Source organism: Phaethon lepturus, unplaced genomic scaffold (assembly GCF_000687285.1).
Source record: "Phaethon lepturus isolate BGI_N335 unplaced genomic scaffold, ASM68728v1 scaffold15661, whole genome shotgun sequence".
Classification (NCBI taxonomy): domain Eukaryota; kingdom Metazoa; phylum Chordata; class Aves; order Phaethontiformes; family Phaethontidae; genus Phaethon; species Phaethon lepturus.
The window spans coordinates 9,301-32,358 of record NW_010515662.1 but is presented as its reverse complement, the minus strand read 5'-3'; the positions used below and the strand labels follow the sequence as shown (position 1 = coordinate 32,358).

The window sequence follows — 23,058 nt, the reverse complement described above, 5'->3', positions numbered from 1 at the left end:
GTAAGTGATACTTGGTACCACTTACAGCTCTGGTTCCCTTAAGTGCAGGGTGAGAGATAAGAAGAAACACAGAGGAAAGCAGTGTTTTGAAATAGGAAAGTAGAATATAATAAAGTGGCAGTGTGAACTCTGCAGTGAGAGTCTTTCAGAAAACATACTGAAAGTTATTCCCTAGTAAATGGCTTAATAATTATTACTGTTATCATAATATAGCTGGAGTGAAATTAAGGATTAGATATGGTCATTTTGTAAAATTCCTCACCCTTTTGATTTAAGCTGCACTATTCAACTCCACAGTGCAGAATTTTCTGAATGGCAATGTCACGATTTGCTACAACATCACAGGCAAAGCTTATAAATAATTTAGGAAAATATTCACTTGGCTGGGGAATACCACTTAGCCCCTGTTTGCAAAACGTAAGTGAGCTTTCCAGAGTACACAGGGCTTGAGCTGCTTCTCTCTGAATAAATAATCCTCTCCCATCACACACATATACACACATCCTCTTCCAAATTAATGTTCTTACCTTATCTTTATTTTCAGAGCCAGAATCCTCAAGTTTGGTCCGAATGACAAAGGGAGTAGATAATCTCAGGAGAACTCGTTCAAATGTGGCACTGATTTTAGGAGAAACTATGTCGAAGCAGTCTTGGAATTTCAGAGTTTTATGAGTGTCACATCTGAGCTGCTTCCTAAGACCTTCTCCAAGCTGGAGAACCAGCATGTTTGGATCAAACATCAGGTGAAAGGGGAAAGCTCTGCAGAAGGTGCTGATGCTAATCCTCAGGTCTAAGGGGGACTGGGAAGTTCCCGGTGGAAGTGCTTTTGTGATATTTGCATTTTCATGTTCTTTGATAAGGAAAGTCAGACAAGTGCAGTTACCTGGGTTCGTCCCCTCTGAACACAACTTATCGTTAGTGACCTGTTCTACTTCCACCTCCAAGTGGTAAATCTTCTTTGCCGCTGCCTTTATCATTCCCATCATTGCAAATCCCACAATCTGATGTGGGTGAAAGTAATGAAGCATGAGATTGCCTTCAGGGAGCTCTTTGCATAGGAAAGAAGGGGATTCCAGGGTAGCCTGTCTTCCAAATGAAGTTCTAATGTGCTCCAGCAAAGCATCAAAGCCATTGAAGAAGTCTTGAAGGGTCCCACCTACAGCTCGAAGAACTCTTTCATTCTCATCAAAGCAGATATTGAAGAATTCCTCCCCAAACTTTTCTTGCATTTCCTCAAACTTCAAACCTATAGGACAATGAGACACTGGTATCAACAACACATAATTGCTACTGTGTTACATTTTCTCCTTGTTCTCTACTTGCAGGAATTTTTCCAAGTCAGTGAGAGTGGCTTTTTCACTGGATACCTACGCATAGGGCTTCTGTTTTCTCTGGTGGTTGGGAATAACCCTAGAAGCTGGTTTTGCCTGTCATTTTAAGTCCTCAAGCTCGCTGTCCCACCCAGCTATGTGTGAGACTTACATTTGCCCGTCTCCTTTTGCCTGCTGGAAGCCAGGATGCACGATCACCTCCCTGACTTCTGCACGTCACACGCAGTCCACTGTGCGAATGCACCCAGCCACGGGCGTGTCCCTTCCACTGTTGACCTAGCCACAAATGAGGCTTCTGCTTTCATAGCCCTGCTCTTCAGTGCCTCTGTGAGGGATCCAGCTCTTCCCAGCTTGAAGAATAAGCTACTGGGAATCAAAGCCAGGCCTTTGGCTTTCAATAAACAATGTAAAGCCCTGCAGTCAGATGACACTTTAGTATCTGGGAGAGGGGGGGCTATGGGTTTTGGGGTTTTTTTTCCAGACAAAATACTTCTCTCGTTATAGCTATTGGGCACTGCCAGAAGATACAAAGGAATAATTACTTCTTTTTTGTTGCCTGCAAAGGAGAGCAAAGCCTTTGCATTTCAGGTTTCCACACTCACGTATCTTCAAAAAAAAACCCCTGCCTCTTAAAAGTGATCTAAGCTGCTAGTAGATGGGACAGCTCTGTGATGTCTCACAATGTCACTTCAAGTCTCCATCACAAAAATCCAAAAGGTTTTGATTTACAGAGGTGATAAGGCTGGTATTGCTGAAGGGATGAAAAAATATCAGTGATGGAAGCCCTTGGATATAAATGTGTATCAAATCCTACTCCAGTTTGTTATTTTCTAGGATAACCTAGAAAAAATATTTTTGAGATGGTTATTAAACATCTTCCTCTGTCTTATTTTAAGGAGGACATGCTCTGTTAAATTTCATCTGTAGGTAATCCCTATATCACATAGTAGAGTTACAAATTAATCAGATATGTTTGTATAGTTCTAAGCTGTAATAGAAGAAAAAGAAGTATGAATCAGATGTGTGTGAATTACAAATATCCAGCAAGAGTTTTCAAAGGAAATATAGGAATTAACAACATAGTTCCTTCAGTGTATTGAAATCAAATCAAATCACACTTCAACTAGTCAAACACTTCAAAATTTATCTCGAATTCTAACAGCAATGAAAGGCAGCTATTTATTTCCTAAGGGTGCAACAAGCCCCTTATTTTAATATGAATACAGCATGCTTTATACCATTGATAAGATCCCAGTGGATCACTGAACTTCTCATTGCTTGTAGGCTTTTAGGTTTGGAAGAACAATGTGATTAGTGACTTTCAGGTCCAAGGGGTCTAACAGGGGACAGAAGTCATGCATCTGTTATTTGCAGACAGTAACCTTTGATCATCTCAAGGCAGCGTCTGAACTGCCTACGCACGCAGGCATAGTTATAACGATCAATATCCACAAGGGATCTGAGCGTTCTACAGACTTGCAAACTGTCTGCAATGATAGTTTTGTTTGGGCCTTCAATATGATTAATAGCAGATTGAAATGCATAAAATTACATATATAAACAGGACAACATGACAACAGCACAAAGCATATTTTATGAAAGAAGTAATAGTAATAATTTGGGAAAGTTCATTCAAATGCCATTACTCATAATCAAATTTGGTCACTAAACTAGGTTATTATAAAAATATTCCCAGGATCTTTTATGACCACAGATGGTCAGATCTGTGGCTAAGCCAAAAGAAAGTACCTCTGGTACACAATGCCCCCTAATATCCTGACTCAGAGGACAGCGTGCCAATTCTTGACTCATTACCACGATGTCTGCATAACACAGCATTGTAATAGCTTCCACAAAAATAGTCGCGATAATCCAAAAATAATTAAATTCTAACCCATACCAATAACATTGTCATAATTGGATATTAATAGCAAGGAGCTAAGAAATTATCATATTCATATGTATACACAAATACATATGTACACTTTTAAATCTCATTGTTTTGCAGAGTAAACTGTGCGTAGCTTTAGAAGAAGTCTGTGTGTAAAAGTGAGCAGTCCAGCAGCAGCACGCAAGGCTGTAAGATTGCAGAGGCCCTGAAGTACGGGAACAGAGCAGTATCAGAAAGCCCTGGGCTATTCGTAAAAATGACCAAATACTGCTACAGAACTATGTAACATCCCACAAAGCTGCCCAAAACGATAGCATAGGTGAGCTGTCTTTAAAGTGTATTATAAAATTACAGTAAAACAGTCAGTTACCCTGGCTCACTAACTGCAAATAGGGTATGCAGAGCTGATCACGCGTGTGCTTTACTGCTACATATGTAAGCCTGATCTCATTATCGTTAACTGGACTTGTATCTTTGTATTAGGCCTAAGGTTTTGCTAATTGTCTTAGACTGGTCTTGTCATCCGCCTTGAAGGACTTGCTGTTCAATCTGAACACAATGTACTGACTCCAAGCAACATGAATTATACTATGAAATTCAGGGCAATGACCCAGCTAGAGGACGTGCCACTACTTTAAAAACATTTTGGCCTTGAATTGAGTTACACACAGTACCAGCAGAAAATTGTATTAGCTCAGAATAGAAAAATGGATATGCCCAAGCTCGACCAAACCGCTGGTCTGTCTTAGTCGGGAATTTTCTCTCTAATAAAAGATACTATGAGATACTGAGAAGATTAAGCAAAGTCAAACAACCTTCTAAAACAAACAAGTATAACATAACTATCGGGGAAGTTTCTTCCTAAGCCTCACTAACAAGAGGTCAATTTAGGCTTGAAGCATGATGGTTTTTCTTTAAATCAAAAATCTTTATTTAAATTTTTATTATACAAACACATGCAAACTACTTTTTTTCTGTATTTCTACATCTTGGCTTAGGTGATGTGCTTGCATGAAGTTGCACAAAATATTTAATCTGTATTTTTACTGACTTATTCCAGCCTCTCCCATTCTTCTGTTCAACAAATGATGAACAGAAGCACACACTTACCTAACATCAGTTCTGTATATATTTCATAACCTTTTAATTTACTACCATATAAATGATCCCAATCTTTTGTGTATCTTCAGTGGACTTTCTCCCTATCCCTTTCTCTATACTTACATCTGTTTAGCTTTCAAGAGACTGTAAAATCTGATAGAAAATCATGAAAAAACATGATTTTGAGAAAGCTTCTCCCTAACTGCTACAGTAAATGTTTGGCTTATTCACTGAAATGCATGGAAGTACCAGATTGGGAGATAGTTTTATTACATATAGAAAAACCTGCTTGTTAAAAAAATTCCCAGAACTCATTGTCTCTATAGTGCATAATTTACTGCATTTGGAGATTTCCACAGGCTAATTATTATCTTTAAAAATTACTTTTTGGTCTGATTTCCAATTCCAACTTATTCACTATTTCCTTTATTTTTTCTTTTATTTTGAGAAAAGACAAATAAAATCTTCAGAATAATCTTCTTTAAAACCTTCAGGTTATATATCTGCATAAACAGCCTAATCTTTTCAAACTCATCTCACATTAAATTCTTTCTCTGCATCTTCATTTTGTTTTCATTTTTATTTTGCAGTGCAATCATTCAAATTGAAGATGGCACTGAAAATGTGAATGAACTTGTGTTCATCAAAATCTTGCTATTCATTTCTGAAAAGCTGGCATTTCCATTCTTTCTTCCTCACTATGGACCTCTAATAAAAAAAAAAAAAAAAAAAAAAAAACATTTTTCTATTTCTATTCCAGAATTTTTCTATTTCTATTCCAGAAAAAAAAATATATTTGAGATCTGTATGCATGCCCAGCACTTCCAAATGCAGAGGCCACTATGCTCCCATATCGCCTCATGCATGACCCCGACAACCATAGATAGGTCTTCCTAACGGGCACTAGCTTGCAATCGGTAAGTAGGAAAAAGTCTTCCTTAGTTTCACCAAGACACTGGACTAAACAGTAGGGATACAAAATAAACCAAAATTCATTCCAACACTCTCTGCTGTTGCCCAAGTGAAGTCATTTGTTATTTTGAGCTTTTGTTATTTACCAACCTGCTACTAATATACTGAATGAAATTCTAAAAATTCATCAGTCTCACAATTTGTTTTCCTCTTGGAAAGTGATCTACTGTATCTCTACCACTTAATCCACTTCGAGAGGACAAATCATATGTCTTAACTCTACTAGGTTTCTTCCTTAGTAGGTTCTTTTTGTTGCTTTTTCTTACAATGCAATTTTTATTCTAGCCCATACTGGAGAGAAATTAAATATGCACATTGTAGAAGGAAATTGAGGCAAAGCAACCATAGAATGAAAATATTGCTATGAGCCTCCACTACAAAGCACTGAGGGATCTATGACAAAAGTACTACATAAGGTCTATTATTATCCTTTGAAAATGTGTCTCAAAGACGTTTAGAGAAGAGATCCTATACTTACGAGCCAGATCCAAAATTACCAAAGTGTTTAAGCATAGGCTTAAAGTACAAATTAAGTATTTCATTGAACTGGAGCAGAAATAGGTGACTTCATCCTGTAATAACATGCTAGTAAAAGGCCTTTCTTCATTTTCTTTTCAGCAGTTCCTGTAAACTGCAAATCCACTACAAAATGTCAAGGAACTAATACAGTATTCCTGATTATTTTGTACATTATTAAGCAGAGAAATTAGACAGGAATCTGTTCCCATAAAAAAAAATCACAAATCATAGGCTCTTCAGAAACAAACAGAAGATGAATGATGTGATAAAAACATCAAAGTAATCCATTAACTCGCAGAGCATGCAGAAGCAGTTACAAGCCATCCAGTTCTTCCTTAAAGTAAATCATGGCGACAACGGTTGCAAGAGTGGCCAGCATCTGATTCCTTTGGCATAGAAAAATACCTTTTTTTCTCAGATACCCATAAAGAATCTGTAAATGTCAAACATTAAGGAGATGGGACAATACAATATGCAATTCCAGAACTCATACTGTGGATGGAAGCAGAATTTGCCACCTTCAATTATAGCAAATATCTCTTAAATGTTTCTGGACTATCAGATTTTTAGCATGAGTAAGATCTTTTCCTCAAGCAGCCTTTTGGACAGAAAGCCAGGTGGCAGTTCAGAATTCCAAAGCTAGGGAAAGCAACATTTATCCTCTCAGTAAAAAAGGTTTTAATGCGTATAGGCTAATGCTGAAGGTATATTAGATGACTCATTTGGCTCGTAAGTGAGCCTAGTACCAGTATCTAATTACTGTATAAAGGGCTTTGATCTTACTTCATTACAATGGTGAATATGTATCATTATTCCTGATAGTATTTTTATAGTACCCTTTTTAGTGGTTTTTATATAAATACAATAACATCATTTTATGCCTTTACATGTGGTTTTGACACAACTGTAAAATTTGTACTACACTTCTCTTACAGTGCTATACAGGGCCTGCATATCTTTCAAGATTTCATAAAATAAAAATGAGAATTATTGTTAAAAAGAATTCCTCACACTTCTTCACCTATAATACTTGTTTTATCCAATTTTAATGAGGTGTTTTCTTTCCTTGTTAAAGTGAGGGTGTCCTCCCACAAATGATGCTTAGAAATATCAATGTAATTACCGCCTCTTGGTGAGGACCTGATCACCTGTGCTCAGCATACAAGTAAAAGATTCTGCTCCAGCTGAGATATTAAGATCAGGCAATGTTCTTTTTTTTTTTCTCCTCTCATATAGCACTTCCAGTAGCAGCCAAATCTGCAGGCAAAGCCAAGCTGTCTGAAGCAAGACTTATCATTATTTTATATCCCCCATCATATCTTGGAAATCTCACTTCTTAGATTTGCACAGAGTTTATAAAATGAAAACTGCAATCTCTAGTTTGGTGATTCCTAAAAATGAGGCAGATACAGTTTGTTTCATGTTAACTCTACAGATCAAACATCAATAAGAACAGAGCTTTTTTATTCGCTTTTGCATTAAAATAAGCATATATGGATTGACATAGGGAGAACAACTTCACTTCTTGGAAAGAAGAAAATTCTAACGAAATTAAAAACTCTTCCCATGAACTGCAAAATCATCTCTCATAATTCCTCACATATATAAACGGCTCAATTCAGCTGACTAAACAGAAAAAACTAATGCTACTTGTGTCTTCATAAGGCATCCAAAACATCTACAAAAGAACTCACAGATAGCTACATCTGCCAGGATATGGGACTTAGGGAAGACCTCTACATTTTCAAGGGTTTGATAGAGGCCACATAAGATACACCACAGCACCTAAAATAATGGCAAATACCTACATTCAGTCAATGAATCATGGCCAGACCGACTTCTACTTTATAAACAGACTTACACAAGAATTAATTGTACACCATAACTTCAAACTGCTCACTATCTACTGGTAGTTCACCAGCTTTCTAACAATAAATAGCTGTGATTTGAGAAGAGTGGGATGTCCAAGGCCGTTTTGTATAAACATTTGTCCTTTCCTAATTTAGATGTATTCATTTCAATTTTGAAATCACATGAATTACGTGATTTTTGTTTAGATTACTTTTGTATTGCCAGTGTGCTGTAATATCTGCTAAATAATAGGAATCCTCTGTGTATAGCTTAGACCCCCCCAGGATAGAGTTCCAAATATTATTAAAATCCATCACCAGTCCTCTGGGCCATGTAACATTTCCTTTTACGCCATTTGTAAACCAACAACTTTAATTATAAATCAGGCTGTTTTTCCTGAATTAGTTGCATCGTAATGACTATCTGCAGTTATTAGCTCAAAGGAAAAGCAAAGTGATAGCAATTTATGTACTTTCAATATATAAGCATTCACAGTTCTCGGACACCTGCCGAGCAGTCAGCGTGCCAAACCGTTGTCCATCGTTTCCTATTACATCACCCGGTCTAACCTCACGGCAGGCTAAGATCTGTCCTGGCATCTCCTTTTCAATATATTTCCTGCTTCTTCCAACGTAGTATTTCTCAGCAGTAATGTACTGTTATTATTTAATAGTTACCAGAATGATCCCAAATTTACTCCTCTTTACAGAATATGGGTAAGAGGTGAGATTTTCTTAGTATCATAAAGGAAACACAGATTTTCAACTTTGACAAATGTACAGAGAACAAATTACTTTTATAGAATTATGCCCTTTGCACTAAATGAAAGAACAGCCCCGCAAGATGTATTTAGACATGAAGTGATTTGCTCTATATAAAGCAGCCTACAGCACATAGCTTCTTCGGTGGTGACAAGCAAATGTCACCCAGAGCAGGATCCCTCTTAACCCCTACACCAACGATTGGAGTCCACTTCCTCCTCAGTGTCCTGGGGAGGCTGAATCCAGAAGCATGATTTATCTCCCTGACAGAACAGGGCTTTGGGCTGGGATTCCACATAATGCTGGGGGATTTGGGAATCCTTGCCACTGTCATCCTCCAGACGGAAGATGCCCAGAAAGATATTCACTTAGAAATGACAGAGAAGTCCTCACACCACTCTCAGAGCCAAAATCAAGAGAACAAGCATTATTACTAACCTGTAAGTTAAGAAGGACTAACAGGAAAAATCCTTGCAATACATTTAAGTCCACATGCAGAGCTGGCTTAGCAGCCGTTGACGTACGCTGTGCATGTTTCAAGGCAAATGAGGTAGTTGAAGCAAGATTTTAGGAGCCAAATTTTTATAACAGATTAAAAAGAGTTCTGTTGTATAAATTAATTTATTGAATTAAAAAAATGGAAAAGAATGTTTTTCTGTATCTTCAGCAGTAGAAAGTCAGATAGGTGCAATCATGTCTCCAGGCCTCCTCGTTGAAAGAACTATCTGATGCAAGCGCATTTGTAACTTCAGGCTTTACACCCAAGATGTTGCAAGCGTTATTTCGGCAGTGTATATCGCATGGTGCTGCAGTACATGTAATTTAGATATTGTAGTCTAATACACAAATAGGCTTTCAAAGACAACATTTCTTCCATGTCATTAAAGATGGGGTATGAACACCTACTTCCGTTTTGCAAATTTGGCATAGCACAGTTTTTATAGGTATTTATGGATTTAAGTTACTTTTCATCAGTTTTATCAAAGTTATGACAGATTACAGGGTTCCTCAGCAAGATGCAAAGAGGCTCCAAAGGAAATACTGGTGACATTTAAAGGAAAACTGGTAACTCCCTTCATGAAATTCCCTTTCTTTTTTTTTGTGAAGGATTGAAATAAGAGTGGAAAGCAGTTCATGTCCACAAAGGCTACATTAGTTCCGTGCAGTGTTTGAAAAGAGTGTTTGGAAGACGTGAGGTGAAGGCTGTAAAATTTTGATCTAGTTTGCGCATTTGGGATGTGTGAAACTTCATGTGATATTTTAGAAGTACACAGTGGGGTTGAAAAATTAAAAATGGGCATTTCTCTATTGCTTCATAAAGCTCAGTAGCACAGACCTGCTTGGAATATCTGCTCAAAAGATAAGCAGGAGACAGGTCATGAAGGAATATGTCCCAAAATAAACTAATTACAGTAGGAATTACAGACTATCAATTAAAAATTGTTTTCATCCTCGTTGCCAAAGTTTTAATTTGGAAGTACCCGGAATTCTTACGCTTTATTCTGACTAGCTGCAATTAAGTCAAAATGGCCACTCTAATCTTACTTGAAATCAAATTATTTTAAATCATGGGGACAAAAGCAGTCCCAAACATGATTTGGCTGTCATTGTTCAACATGCTGAATGTACAAAAGGTATGAAAATGTCTTTGTATTGAGAAGATTAAAATATGAACAGCACTGACATATGGCTTAATGGACTTAAAAAAAAAGTCATCTCCATTATATAGATGGGAAATTGAGGCAGAGAAAGAATAAAAACTTGTCCAAGGTCAAACAAGAAATCTCTTCAGATACAATCTCTCTCTCTAACATACCCCAGCATAAATTCATAGTCAACTAATAAAGAAATGTGGTAGTCATCCACATAACATACTTCATCATAGAAATCTTTTTCTTATCATTATTTCCAAAATAAATTCAAACTAATACCACCAACGTGCTCTGAACACTGCTTAGCTAGCCACCTAAAAGCATTATCCATGTCAACAGGATAAAACACACCAGTGCTTACTCTTTGAAAAACGTCATTTCCAGCTAGGAACTTTATAAAGGCTCCCTTGAGAAGCTAGGATTACTGTTCTCTTTTTCCTAACCTCCAATATATTGTCACTTGTTTTTCCTTTGGGTGATATGCTTCTGAAGGACACTGTAAAAGTGTGCACGCACCAATTACAAGCAGGATCCATCATAAAGCTGTCTGGACTTTGTTGAAAAGGATAAAAAGTTACATTAAATATTCCAACCTCAGAAGCTGTCACTGCAAAGGAAAGCTGTGCCATTGATCTGGTATCAGACATGGTTTACAGCATGTGAGCATGATGGACGTGGCTCCCTTAATTACAGTGGATTAAAGCAGGAAGAGCTCTACTGATGTCTAGACTTGTAACAGGAGCAACTCGGCGAGGAGATGAGGAGAATCAAGTCCTTCCATTGCAGGAAAATGGTGTCACATCGTAGTGATGACTTGACGGGGGAAAACTCCAGAATTCATACATGATAAATCAGGTGCATCGAGCTGAGCGTACAGCTTGCAGTCAGCACTTCGCTGTGAGCAGTGTAAGCACCAGGACCACGGTGTGAAGCATCTGTTCACAGTCTTCCAAGCTTACTAATGATCTCAGCATTTGCTGTCTTCTGATGAATAAGCAAAGCCAAATTACTATTTTAGAGGCAGTCAGAGGGCCAGAAGAGGTGAATCATGTTGGCATTATCTAAGGTAAGAGAGCAGGAAGTTGCTTTCAAGCACCTTTAAGAAAACACTTCCTTCCAGCCCTAGACAGCAAGTCCCTGTTACCGGCCATATAAATAAAGAGAGCCAGCTTTGGTTCAACAGTTCCTCTAGCCTCCATGACAGTCAGATTCATTCTTGTCTCCTGTCTCAGCAATGCCGATTGCTCTAGGTACACACCCCAGTGGTTACGTCTTTCTTGCATAGAAGCAGCTCTCACTAATCCTTATTCAACCAGAAAAATAACTGTGTCTGTGAGAATTAATTACACAGCCTCCATTAAATATTTACCTGTTGTGATAGGCACTGCAATTAAAATTAAGAAGCTGGTTTTACTTCTCATTCCCTTATGTTCCTGTCTCAGGTAAGGAGAAGGAAAGAAGTACTGCTTTTAAATTATGTTAGTGTTTCCTTACATTAAATTTATCTTTTTTGCTATGAATTCAAATTCATTCTTTAAATGGTAAGCTCTTCCCAGAGTAAGTGTCTGCAAACTTATTTTCAGCAAAGTCCATTTTAATCATTCCCCCAGACAGTAATGTCTAGATGTTACCCCTACACTGCGATCCCAACAGTCCGATCTGCCCCTGACACACATGCGCTGTGAGGATACCACTGAAAAAACAGGCTGCACATTACTCGTCCATGCTAAGAGATCAGGACTAACATATTGATTTAAAAGCACTCTAAAGATTAAAAAGTATTCATAACTATTTCTTATAATAATTTGTGTCATGGTGAAATAAGTACTGAATGTCTAATTTTTTTTTATAATACTGATACGCACCTGATAACATGAAAAGTCATTACTTTGCATGAGTCTTGCCTTATCACTCATAGCATTTGTTTCTGAAAGCTAGCATTCAATTATTTAATAATGCAAATTAAAAAAGGTAACTAATACTGGATATATTTACAATTTAATTTGTTCTAAATTCTCTCCATGACCCAAACATGCAAAGTGCTAAGTACCATTTTTTTCCCAGGAATTTCAGCAGCAGTTAGAGGCACTCAGAACCTCCCTGACAGTGCCTAGCATCTTGCAGAATAAGGCATCTGACACCACAAAAAAGCATTTTGATTGTCAGGAAAATGCAATCATCTCTCAACTAGAACATGTTAGCTGTTTCACAGAGCGTACTAAGTCTGTTTAACAGTTTGAGATAGAAAAGACAGACATGTAATCCATATACCTCCAGAATGATTTTAAGTCAGCAGGATACAATGGCCCAGATACCAGTGTGGGCAGAATATCACCTTACTATATTCCCCTGGCATGGAAGGTAAATCACATCTTTAATTATCATACAAGGTCAGATTTCATTCTTGTGCCTCCTGTTGAAGAAAGTCTCTCTAAATGCATAATCCCATAAAAATGTCACAGGTTTACACTGTATATTACTAGCTCAAAGGAAACTTATGAACCAGAATGCCATCTTTTGTGCCTTCCACCCCAACTCCAGCAGCCTACTGAGACCTCCGATGAAAGAGCAAAGAGGTTTCTACATTACAAAAAAATACAGCCCCAAGTGTTGTGAGTGCTGTAGAAAAGTTCAGAAAAAAAAAGCTCAGTACTCAACTAGCAAAAATGTCATTGTGATATCAACAGCTCCTTCTTGTTAGCTGAGCCAGAATCAGAGAGGCTTTCAAGCTGGGACAGACCCCATGAGTTGCCTGGGTCACTTGCCTGGGTCAGGCCAGGTCACTCATGGCTTTACCCAGTTGGGGTTAAAAACCTCCAAGGCCAGAGACTGCAGACAGGTTGCCTCTCTGGGCTACCTGTGCCTCTGGCTGATGGTCCCCATGGGGAAAAATACCCAGTCTGTTTCAACTCATGCCTGCTATCTCTTGCCTTCCCACCCTGCACCACTGTAAAGAGCCCAGCTTCCTGTCCTTGAGGATGTCCCCATAGGCACTGAGGGCTGCTGCTGGGTCCTCTTGAAACCATTTCTGCTCCAAGCTGAACGAGCCCAGCTCCCCCAGCCTCTCCTCACAGGGCAGGTGCTCCAGCCCCCACCATTTTGGTGGTCTAAACTGAACTCCCTCCGGTTTATCGACTTCTCTACAGTTTTGGGATCCCAACACTGGATTCAGTAATCCAGATGTGGTTTAACAAGTACTGAGTAGAGAGGAATAATGAGTCCCTTCGATCTGTATCTCTACCCCTGTTCATACAGCCCAGGCTGCCACCGGCCACCTTTGCTACCAGGACTTGCTGGCACATGTCCTGTCTGCTGGCCACCAGGACCCCCAGGGCTTTTCCTGCAGAAAAATAACTGCAACAGCTCTCCATTTGCAAACTCCAAGAAAGCAGCAGATGGCAAATGACAGCATTTGTCCTAGCATTTGTTTCTGAGAGTTAGTATTCAATTATTTAAAAATGCAAATTTTTTAAAAAATGGTAACTATTTGGACTCAAAGGCTTTGAGACTTCTCTAATCACTGACATCAACCTGGATATCACACAATACACCTCCACCGACTCCACTGAAAAATGAGTCTGGATTGTCTAAAAGACACAAAACATGTAGAAAAGGAGACAAATGTAATAACAGTGCACTGATATGTAGCTGCCTACATCTGAAATTTCCTTCGCTGTAGCAAAAATTCCTTGGTTCATTGTTGGTATTAAGATGGTCAGTAAACTATCCTTCCAACTAAAGGAAACAATTCCCTTGAAAAAATACATACCAAGAACATTAGCTGTACACTGGAGAATTCCTGAAACATCTTCAGTTTCTTCATTGCCAGAGCAGTCCGTATAGGAGCAGCTGTTTGATATATTGTGAAAGTTCTTCTCCGCATCCCTGTAACTACAGTAAAAAAAGTAAAAAAGTTATATCATCTCCTCATACAAATGCAAGGTCGACAAATGTCTTTCAGAAGTGGCAGCAAAGGATGCCTTTAGCCTCCCTTGCCTCTTCCTTCTTCTCCCCTCTATCACCCCCTTTCCATCTGTGCATTATCACACGAGACGACACCACATTAGTAGCCTGGGTATCTCAGGTACTATACTACAATCTGGAATATTATCTGTAATGAGAATGAAGACATAAGAAAAAAATAGTACCAAAGGGATGAGGGAACGGTATCAGACATATCTGCCTTACACGTCATTCCCACTGGGGCGTTGTCTATAACAAAGTTGTACAGTAAACTCCAAGCAAGATGTTTATGAGGCAATGGTAGGTATCTAATAAGAATGATAAATCTTCTACATCACATTACATTAGCACTGCAAGTATAAAACCCAGCTTTCTCTGGGGGTTATCTTCAGAAAAGATCTCAGCAGAAAGAAGGATGTCAAGCTGCAACTCACTATGCTATCAAGAATAAAGTTTGTGCTATAGCCTGTTAAAGAAAAATTAAAAAGAATCACACCTCTGATGAAAGACACAGAGCTATGCTCCCACCAGCAAGAAAGCAGCTACCACCTAAATTATTCTATTTGATTTAGCTTTGCTGGATTGTTTTTCCTTAATTCAACAGAAACAGAAGAGAAGCTCAAACTACATTTAAAACAAAGCTTTATGCAGGTGATAATGAGGACAGAAGCGGGAATACAAGTGAAGAAAATATTGCAGCAGAGTGATAATGCACTTGGCGAAATATACAGTTCATTTAGTTCAATGCACAGAGAAAAGCTTTTCTAATGAGTATTTTATTAACAGTTTTGTTATGCTTTCATGCTTTCTTTATAGTTCATAAACCACGAAGGGCAGTTTTAAGGCTTGGACTCTTCACCTGGTTAATGCCTGCAAAATCTCAGCACCCGGGTTGCCAGCGCCTCTGGAAGGGGACTGGAAAGGACTCAGAGCTGCACCAGGCTACCCCCCAACAGGGAAACTGCTTCTCCATGTGGGGTAAAGCACATTGGGAAGAGCAGGCTCATATTAGACAAGGAAAAGCCGGTGGTAAGGGCCGCGGGTGTGCTCCGCAGTGAGCTGCGTGGTCTGCACTGCTTTCCAGGTCTCCAGCCATGCCAGGCCACGGGCCTGGGGGGACGCCACGTCCTGACCCGCTGCCCGAGCTCAGCCGCAGCCCAACGTCGTGGCCCCACGCCACCGTCACACCTGGAGGCCAGGCCTCTTCAGCCAGCGTCACCAACTCCACAGCCCCTCCTCACCTCTGATCGTGACCGGGACAGGAGATTTAATCAACATTTATGTCGCACCAGGTGTCGACAGCCAGGTTCTGGCAGGGCGGCTGCAGGGGACGCTGTGAGGGGAGGACAGGGCTGCCTGTGCTGGGCACAGCCGCTTCCAGCCAGCTCGAACGGCCCCACCACAGGGCACAGCTGAGCCCCTCAGCCAAGCGGGTGGCACCTCTGGAAAAATGAATTTAAGAAAGGGCAAAACACCTCATGGTGGTGTGAGGGGTGAGGAAAAGAAGTGAGAGAAACAGCCCTGCGAACATCAAGGTCAGTGAAGAAGGCGGGGGAGGAGGTGGTCCAGGTGCTGGAGTGGAGACTCCTCTGCAGCCCCTGGAGAAGACCATGGGGAAGCAGGTTGTCCATGGAGGACCACAGTGGAGTAGATATCCACACTGCATCCCGTGGAGGTCTCCATGCCGTGGCAGGGGTATGTGCCCTGAAGGAAGCTGCAACCCACGGACAGCCCACGAAGAGCAGGGGAAAAGCATGAGGAGGAAGGAGCAGCAGAGAGGAGCGGTTATGGACTGACCACAACCTCCCTCCCCATCTCCCTGTGCCGCTCGGGGTGAGAGGAGGTAGAGGAGTTTGGATTGTCTTTATCTAGACCCACCAGCTTTGTTCATTTTATTTTTCCCCTTTCTCCTGTTGAGGAGTGGAAGAAAGAGAGCAGAGCGGCTGGGTGAGGGTCTGGCAGGTGGTCAAGGTCAACCCACCACAGTGTGTACCAAAAGTAAAGATTCTGGGGCAGGACAAACATAGGACACCTGCTGGAGACAGATGCTACTTTAACAAACTGATACTGATGTTCAAAAAACTGAGTCAGTGTATCATAAATCACAGGAATTACAGGTTTTCAGAGTGTCCCCGTTTTAAACTTTGTCCATTAAAAAAAGTATATCTAAGCCACATGTAGCCAGGAATAAAAATGCGCATTGTTATTGCACTGTTTCATCCTCTGCAGTCTCCTAATGTAAGACTTCAAGCAATTTTTTCAGCAACTGAAAAAACTGGCAGCCAGAAGGGTTTCTCCCGCTGCCTGCCCCGCGGCGGACGTCACAACTGCTGCCGAGACTATGTGCCCTCAGGTGCCAGCCAGACCGCTGATGTTGAAGGTATCACCCACCAAGGTGTGAATTTTAACCAAACATTGAGAAACAGGCAAGGACAATTGCCTCCTGTGCATCAAGTTTCAAAATTATGTCATAAATTCTAAAAAAACCCTCAATACAGCTTGAAAAAAATTTCCCTTACATCTGTGTAATTAAATTCAGAGGACAGCATTTGTCATATGGCACAGCCACTTAATGGCTATAGACATGCAGCCATTTTATCCTGACTCTGTTAGGAAAAGTTAGCTATCTGTGACAATAAAATACTTGCACAGGTAAAGAGAATACTTGTTCAGGTAAGGAAAAGGTTAAAAGGAGATTATTTTAATCAATGGGAGAATGCCTTAAGTTGTCATGATGATAATTGCAATTTCTTCTTATTCCTCAGACATCTATTAATTTACTTAATGAAGTCTTAGGACATGGCTTTCAGCTCTGCTTCTGCAAAAAAATGCAAGTATGCAACAGCATATGTATATAACAAGCACTGATGCAGGATTTTGCAAGATTTGGACCTCAGGTCATAGCATAAATAACTTTTCCAGCATTCTCAGCCGGCTCTGTGGAAAGCAAATTGGAATAGATCTTACACTTTTAGAAAAAGATTCTCTATTCTCCTTATATAGGAAACATTGCTGTTAATGGAATAGTCATGCTCCGATGGGATTGCATGGAAGCAAGACTAGGCGTCAGTGTATCATTGATGTCCATAGTATGTCTAGTTACTCCAGAGCATCTCTAAGAATTTGAGAGAAAAATTAAAAAGCTTGTCACACAAGGCTGTGACTTCGGAAGCATAGAGCAAAACGTTACCATGCACCTTTCACTACCTCACATTAACACTTACCCAATAACTTGATGCTCAAAATACTGCAGTGTCCTTTGAAGAGTTTGCCGAATGGTCTGAGGCTACGGAAGAATAATAAAAAAACCTGTAAGATTAGGGAGGTATAGTACAGTTTAATTAACAGATCTTTTAACACACCATTTTCCTCCAGTTTTACTCTTCCTCATCTTGTACCTGCCAGATGCCTATTGCAACAATGGATATGAAATATTTTTCATTCCTTGTATGTTACTTCACCTTTTAAATAGGAAAGAATTTTACAATGTGACATAATTAATACTGCTTACAAGACTAGTTGTGCATAACAAAGCAGTCACATCACTATTAGCTCTGAAAAAACTATCATCCACCAATTATTTCATTAATTTAAAATAATTAATTTAAAATTTTCTGCAAGAAAATGCTATTATTTTGTGATGAAAGAATCATCAAGAAAAGGCATTGAGTTTTTAAACTTTGTATGCTCCCTAGAGTGTTTTGTACTAAAGAATATTATAAAGATGTAATTTACTTTGGCTTACTTTCCTGACAAGCTATGACTGTTCAGTCATCTTTTAAATTATCAGGAAACTCAAGTTCATCAAAAGAAAATCATGACATGCTTCAAGCATTTTTATGCTATTTCATTGTAATAGGTGTTCACCAAACTACGTATTTGCATAAATGTGTTTATTTGCATTATTATTACAAAATACATACGTACATATTTATATTTTCCTTACCACTACGCTGCTGAGGCTATTCTTAGCATTTTGGATTAATTCATGAGACATCTTTGGGTAAATAAAGCAAATGTGAAACCTGTATCTTTCTCTTTTGAATTTTCCAAGTGACTTACGGCAAAACATCAATCTTCCAAAATGACTAGTGTGGAAATCTGAGATTTTTCACCTGTCTATTTTATGCTGGTGCCAGAGGTCAGACAAAGGTACACAACTGGGATTTATAAGCCTTCCTTCTGTATCGGAGCACACAGGGCTATTTTGATCAGACTTGCAGCAGCAGACACTCAAATTTTAGAGACATTTGATATTCCCCTACCTTTTGGAACAGACATCTAATTGTTTTGGAAAGTAATAGTTGAAATGCCCCTTAATTAGAGGAATTTCATTCTATAACTGCCACCATCTTTGAAAGTCTCAGGTTTTGCTTACTGCTGTACAGATACAGCAGTTCAAGAGCTGACCTTTCTACCTTCTCTTGCTCCTGAGTTTCGAGAAAGAGGTACCTCTTCTGATGGTGGCAGAAATGAAAAGGCATATACCAGGCTGCACTAGGTTTGTACAATTGTAAAAAATTCTCTTTTAATACCAAACAATAAGAACGTATCTACCTTTTTGAATCCAAATGTGTAGAAATGCAGGTACTTAACAAGTGCATAAGGGGGCTTATAAGAAAGATGGGGACAAACATTCTAGCAGGGCCTACCGCGACAGGACACGGAGTAATGGTTTTGAACTAAAAGAGGGTAGATTCAGACTAGATACAAGGAAGTAATTTTTTGACAATGAAGGTGGTGAACCACTGGCACAGGTTGCCTGGAGAGGTGGTAGATGCCCCCTCCCTGGAAACATTCAAGGTCAGGTTGGACGGGGCTCTGAGCAACCTGGTCTAGTTGAAGATGTCCCAGCTCATTGCAGCATGGTTGGACTAAATTACCTTTAAAGTTCCCTTCCAACCCAAACTATTCCATGATTCTGTTAACTAAAATAAGCTCAAAACAAATGTAAACCTTGAAAGAGGGGTTTTTTTGTTAATTCTGTATCAGATGATCACTTCTCTTCTTTGTGGAAGCTAGGTTTCCTGTGCTAAAAGGCATTAAAAGTTACACGTTCTCTTGCAAAACACAATGGAAGCACCATATGAATGAAACCATCACGTATCAAAAAACCATCCCCTTCCCAGTGGTACAGCAGGTGCTGAAGTCCTTAGGCCTGATGGGCTACAAATATATTTCATGGCACTTTCTCACAGAGTTTCAGAAGCTTTCCTGTGCTCCGCAGGCAGAAAAATCCATTCTTCACATACAGAAAAGATGCATTTTCCCACTCTAGCAACCAGGCAAAGCAAAATGGCTTTAAGCAGAGAAGTCCAGACAGCTGCCTTCTCCCATCTCCATACAGCATTCCCCTCAGCCCTACTCTCTACACACAGAACACCAGGACTCTACTGGCAACTCCTCTAACATGAAATAGGGAATGGTAGAAATGTTTGATTGCTAAATTAAACCTCCCTTCTGTTTCTCCCAAAGTGTTTTTACAGCAAGCGGATGGAGGGCGGCAATGACTGGTACCACAGCAGAGAGGAAGGAAAATAGCTTTTTGCCTTCTCAGGAAGTTTTGCAGCTTATGACACCTGAGCAATCCTCCGTAGATTGCCTTTGCCCTCCTCAGGCCTGACACACATGTTACACTCCTTATCCAAGGAAAAACCTTTCTGAATACCTCAGGATTTGACCATACAAGCAACCTCCAGGTCCTGAGCTTATTTCATCAACAGACCTGCCTTCTCCTGCAGTGCTGAATGAGAAAAAATAGCACACTTACTGTTAACTCTCTGTTCTGAAAGCTAAATCATCTGCCTAGCTGTTGTCAGACAATTTTATACAGTCCTGTGAACTCATACCCCTTTTCACTGGCATCTCCTATCAAATCTTAGAAATTAAGTACAGATGAAAAATAGGATTTACGATTAAAACATTTGTCATAAGCAGAGCTCTACATAACGTGCTCATAGCCAGTATGAAAATTGACCTGAGGAGTCACAAAGCCTTTCTTTATTTCTGAGAAGAATTATTATGGCATGTCACTGAGCATGGTGAAAATGCCACTGTGCTCACCTCCTCAGTTTGCTGTATTTCATCACTGGTGAATGTCATTTTGCTATAAACGTAATTCTGTAACTATGGCCATAACTAAACAAAACGGAGAGAAGAGAGATGACACCTACTTATAGCTATGTACAACGGTAGTTTGGTGTACCACTTCCTCCACTACTGACTATGCACTGCCTATGAGAGAGAGAATGAGCAGGAAAACATTTCCACCTCTTTTCTGCATCCAATGACAAGACTGGATGAAGGCAAAATAGCTAAACCTTCTTCTAGTAGCCCTTCCAAGAAACACAGCTTCTGTCATTCCGGGAGATAAAAGATAGCCTATAACTATACACCTCTTCTACCGCAATGTACGTCTATGCCATGGCAAGTACCCAGTGATGCTTATTTACTGGAGGGGTTTTAAAGCTTCATGACCACTTAAAATAAAAGATGTAATATAAATGTAAAATAGAAATTATTACCTAAAATAGTAAATTTTAACAGTTCATTTTATTATAATGATTTACTATTATTTGGTATGCATTACAAAAGGAATAGTCACTTCAGCAAACATTTCTAAAGGCAACTCAAAGTAAGACATGCCAGTATTGCTATTGTTAACTGTAAATTAATCCAAGAACAGCCATACCAGACCATATCTAAATCCATCTGAGATGATGAAATATAAGATAGAAGGGACCACTGAAGGTATTTAGACTGATCTCTTGCATGGCAGAGGCCACAGGATTTCCCTGAATTAATTCTGAATCCAGACATCAGGCCATGGCTAACCCTAATGTGACAGAATAAATTGTGAAAAATCATAATCACAGAATGGTATTGTAATTTGAGTTATAACTGGTTGCTTAGGTCTTTCTCCAGATGATTTCTGAGTGTCTCCAAGGATGGTGATCTCACAACCTCTATGGGCAACCTGTGCCAGTGTTTGAACACCCTCGTAACATTTTTTTTTTAATACCAATTTGAAACTTCTCATTTTCTAGCTTTCTCGCCTCTCATCCTTCTGGTGTGCACCCCTGTAAAGAGTCTGGCTGCATCTTCTCTAGACACCCTGATCAGGTAGCTGTAAAACTGCAACAAGATACCCCTACAGATGTCTCTTCTTAAAAGCTGAACAGATGCAGCTTCCCCAGCCCCTCCTCAGATGTCATGTGCTCCATCCCTTGACCATGCTGGTAGTCCTCTGCTGGCCCCAGTATCAATCCCTGAGGGATATGTAGATGGTTGCTAATTTGACTTTGTGACTCTGATGGCCACCTTTTGAGCCCTAAGGCACAGTCAATATTCTGCCCACCTTATCATCCACGTAAAGCCGTCCCTATCTCACCAGTTTGGCTCTAACAACACTCTGGGAAACCATATGAAAGACTTTCCTAAAGCCAAGGCAGACAACATCCCTTCATCCATTGAGCCAGTCATCTCATTACAGAAGTCAATTGGATTGGTCAGGCACGATTCATCCTTGGTAAAGGGCAAAACGTGTATAAAGGGTGTTAAAGGGAATAAAGGGGTAAAATTTGGCCTGGTTGTTCCCAGTCACCATCTTGTTGTCCTTTTTTGTGCTAAGAAAAAGCTTCCAAAAGGATTTGCTCCATAACCTTCCCTAGTACTGAGGTAGGCTGATTGGTCTGTAGTTCCCTGGATCCTCCTTGTCCTTCTTGATGCTGTTCTTCCTTGTTTGTGAGCAATAGCTCCTGCAGAGCATCCCCCCTTGTCAGCTCATTGATCACCTGTGTTAAAAAATTGTCTTCCGCATACTCCAAAAATCTCCTGCATTGCTTGTGCTCAGACCTATTGCCCTTCTAGTGGATTTTGGGTTGGCTGAAGTCCCCCATTAGTACCAAGGCCTGCCATTTTGAGGCTTCATCCATCTGTATAAAGGCTTCCTCTGCCTTCACTTTTTGACCACCGAGTGTGTGCAGATGTACCAACACACCATCCCTGCTCATCTGTACTCTGCTCCTGACCCTCACGCTCTGGGCCAGCTTTCTCTGTCCAAAGTCAACTGCCCACACGCTGCTGCCACCACCTCTTTGCATAGAGCACCGCTCCAGCTCCTCACCTTCCCAGCCCACCATTCCTGAAGAACCTGTGTCCATCTCCTGCAGCACTCCCATCCTGAGATACACACAAAGATGTGTGCAATCCCATGGAGGTACAAGCTCAGTGGCAGCATGGGGATGTCTAATGCCACCTGTTTGCTCCCCATGCTGCCTGCATTTGGGCACGGGCACTTGAGATGTGCTCCCAGTCATGCTGCTTTCATGAGGTGAGCATAAGAGCCTCCTCCATCTTGTTCCCCTGATACTTCTTCACTGCCCCCCGCTTCTCTTCAGAGAATGAAACCTCTTCCCCTACAAGCATAGTTTAAAGCCCTCCACACAAGGTTGTGAAGCCTGTTAGCAAAGACACGCTCACCTCATTTTGTCAGATGAATGCCATTCTTGCTCAGCAGTCCTTGCTCCTCAGAGAGTGTCCCATGCCCATGGAGACCAAAGCCCTGACAGCAACACCAGCCACACAGCCAGGGACTGCCTTACTAGATGTGTCTGCTCCAACCAGAGCCTTTCCCTCTCACCAGCAGGATCGAGGAGACACCAACTGGATACCCACACCCTTTGCCCTTGCACTCAAAGCCATGTAGTCACTCCTGATATACTGAAGGTCTCCCCTGGCCACATCATTGGTGCCCACATGGATGAGCCGCAGAGGTCATAGTCCAAGAAACAAACAAGCTTTGGCAGTCTCTTTGCTTGGCAAGCAGCAAACGTCCAGAGGCAGCACGGCACACTGGCAGATGAGTGCCTCTGTCTCCTCAGGAGAGAGTTTCTGATACCTACCACCCTCCTTTTCTTGAAGCCTCTAAGGGGTGAGGCTCAGCTGGCTCTGATGCCTCATCCCAAGGAAGGTTAACTCTCCCACCTCTTCCCAGGGCACTGTACCTGCTCTGTCAC

General features: G+C 40.4%; 1 protein-coding gene across 1 annotated transcript; it reads right to left on the bottom strand.

Annotated features, from left to right (window-relative positions):
• Positions 1-527: 527 nt before the first annotated feature.
• On the bottom strand, positions 528-17,327 carry GUCY1A2 (guanylate cyclase 1, soluble, alpha 2; the record flags this gene model as incomplete). The annotated part of the gene is made up of 3 exons (XM_010295851.1): positions 528-1,246; positions 13,848-13,969; positions 17,266-17,327. Coding segments are annotated over 3 exons (903 nt in total), but the record flags the coding sequence as incomplete, so codon positions are not given.
• Positions 17,328-23,058: the final 5,731 nt, after the last annotated feature.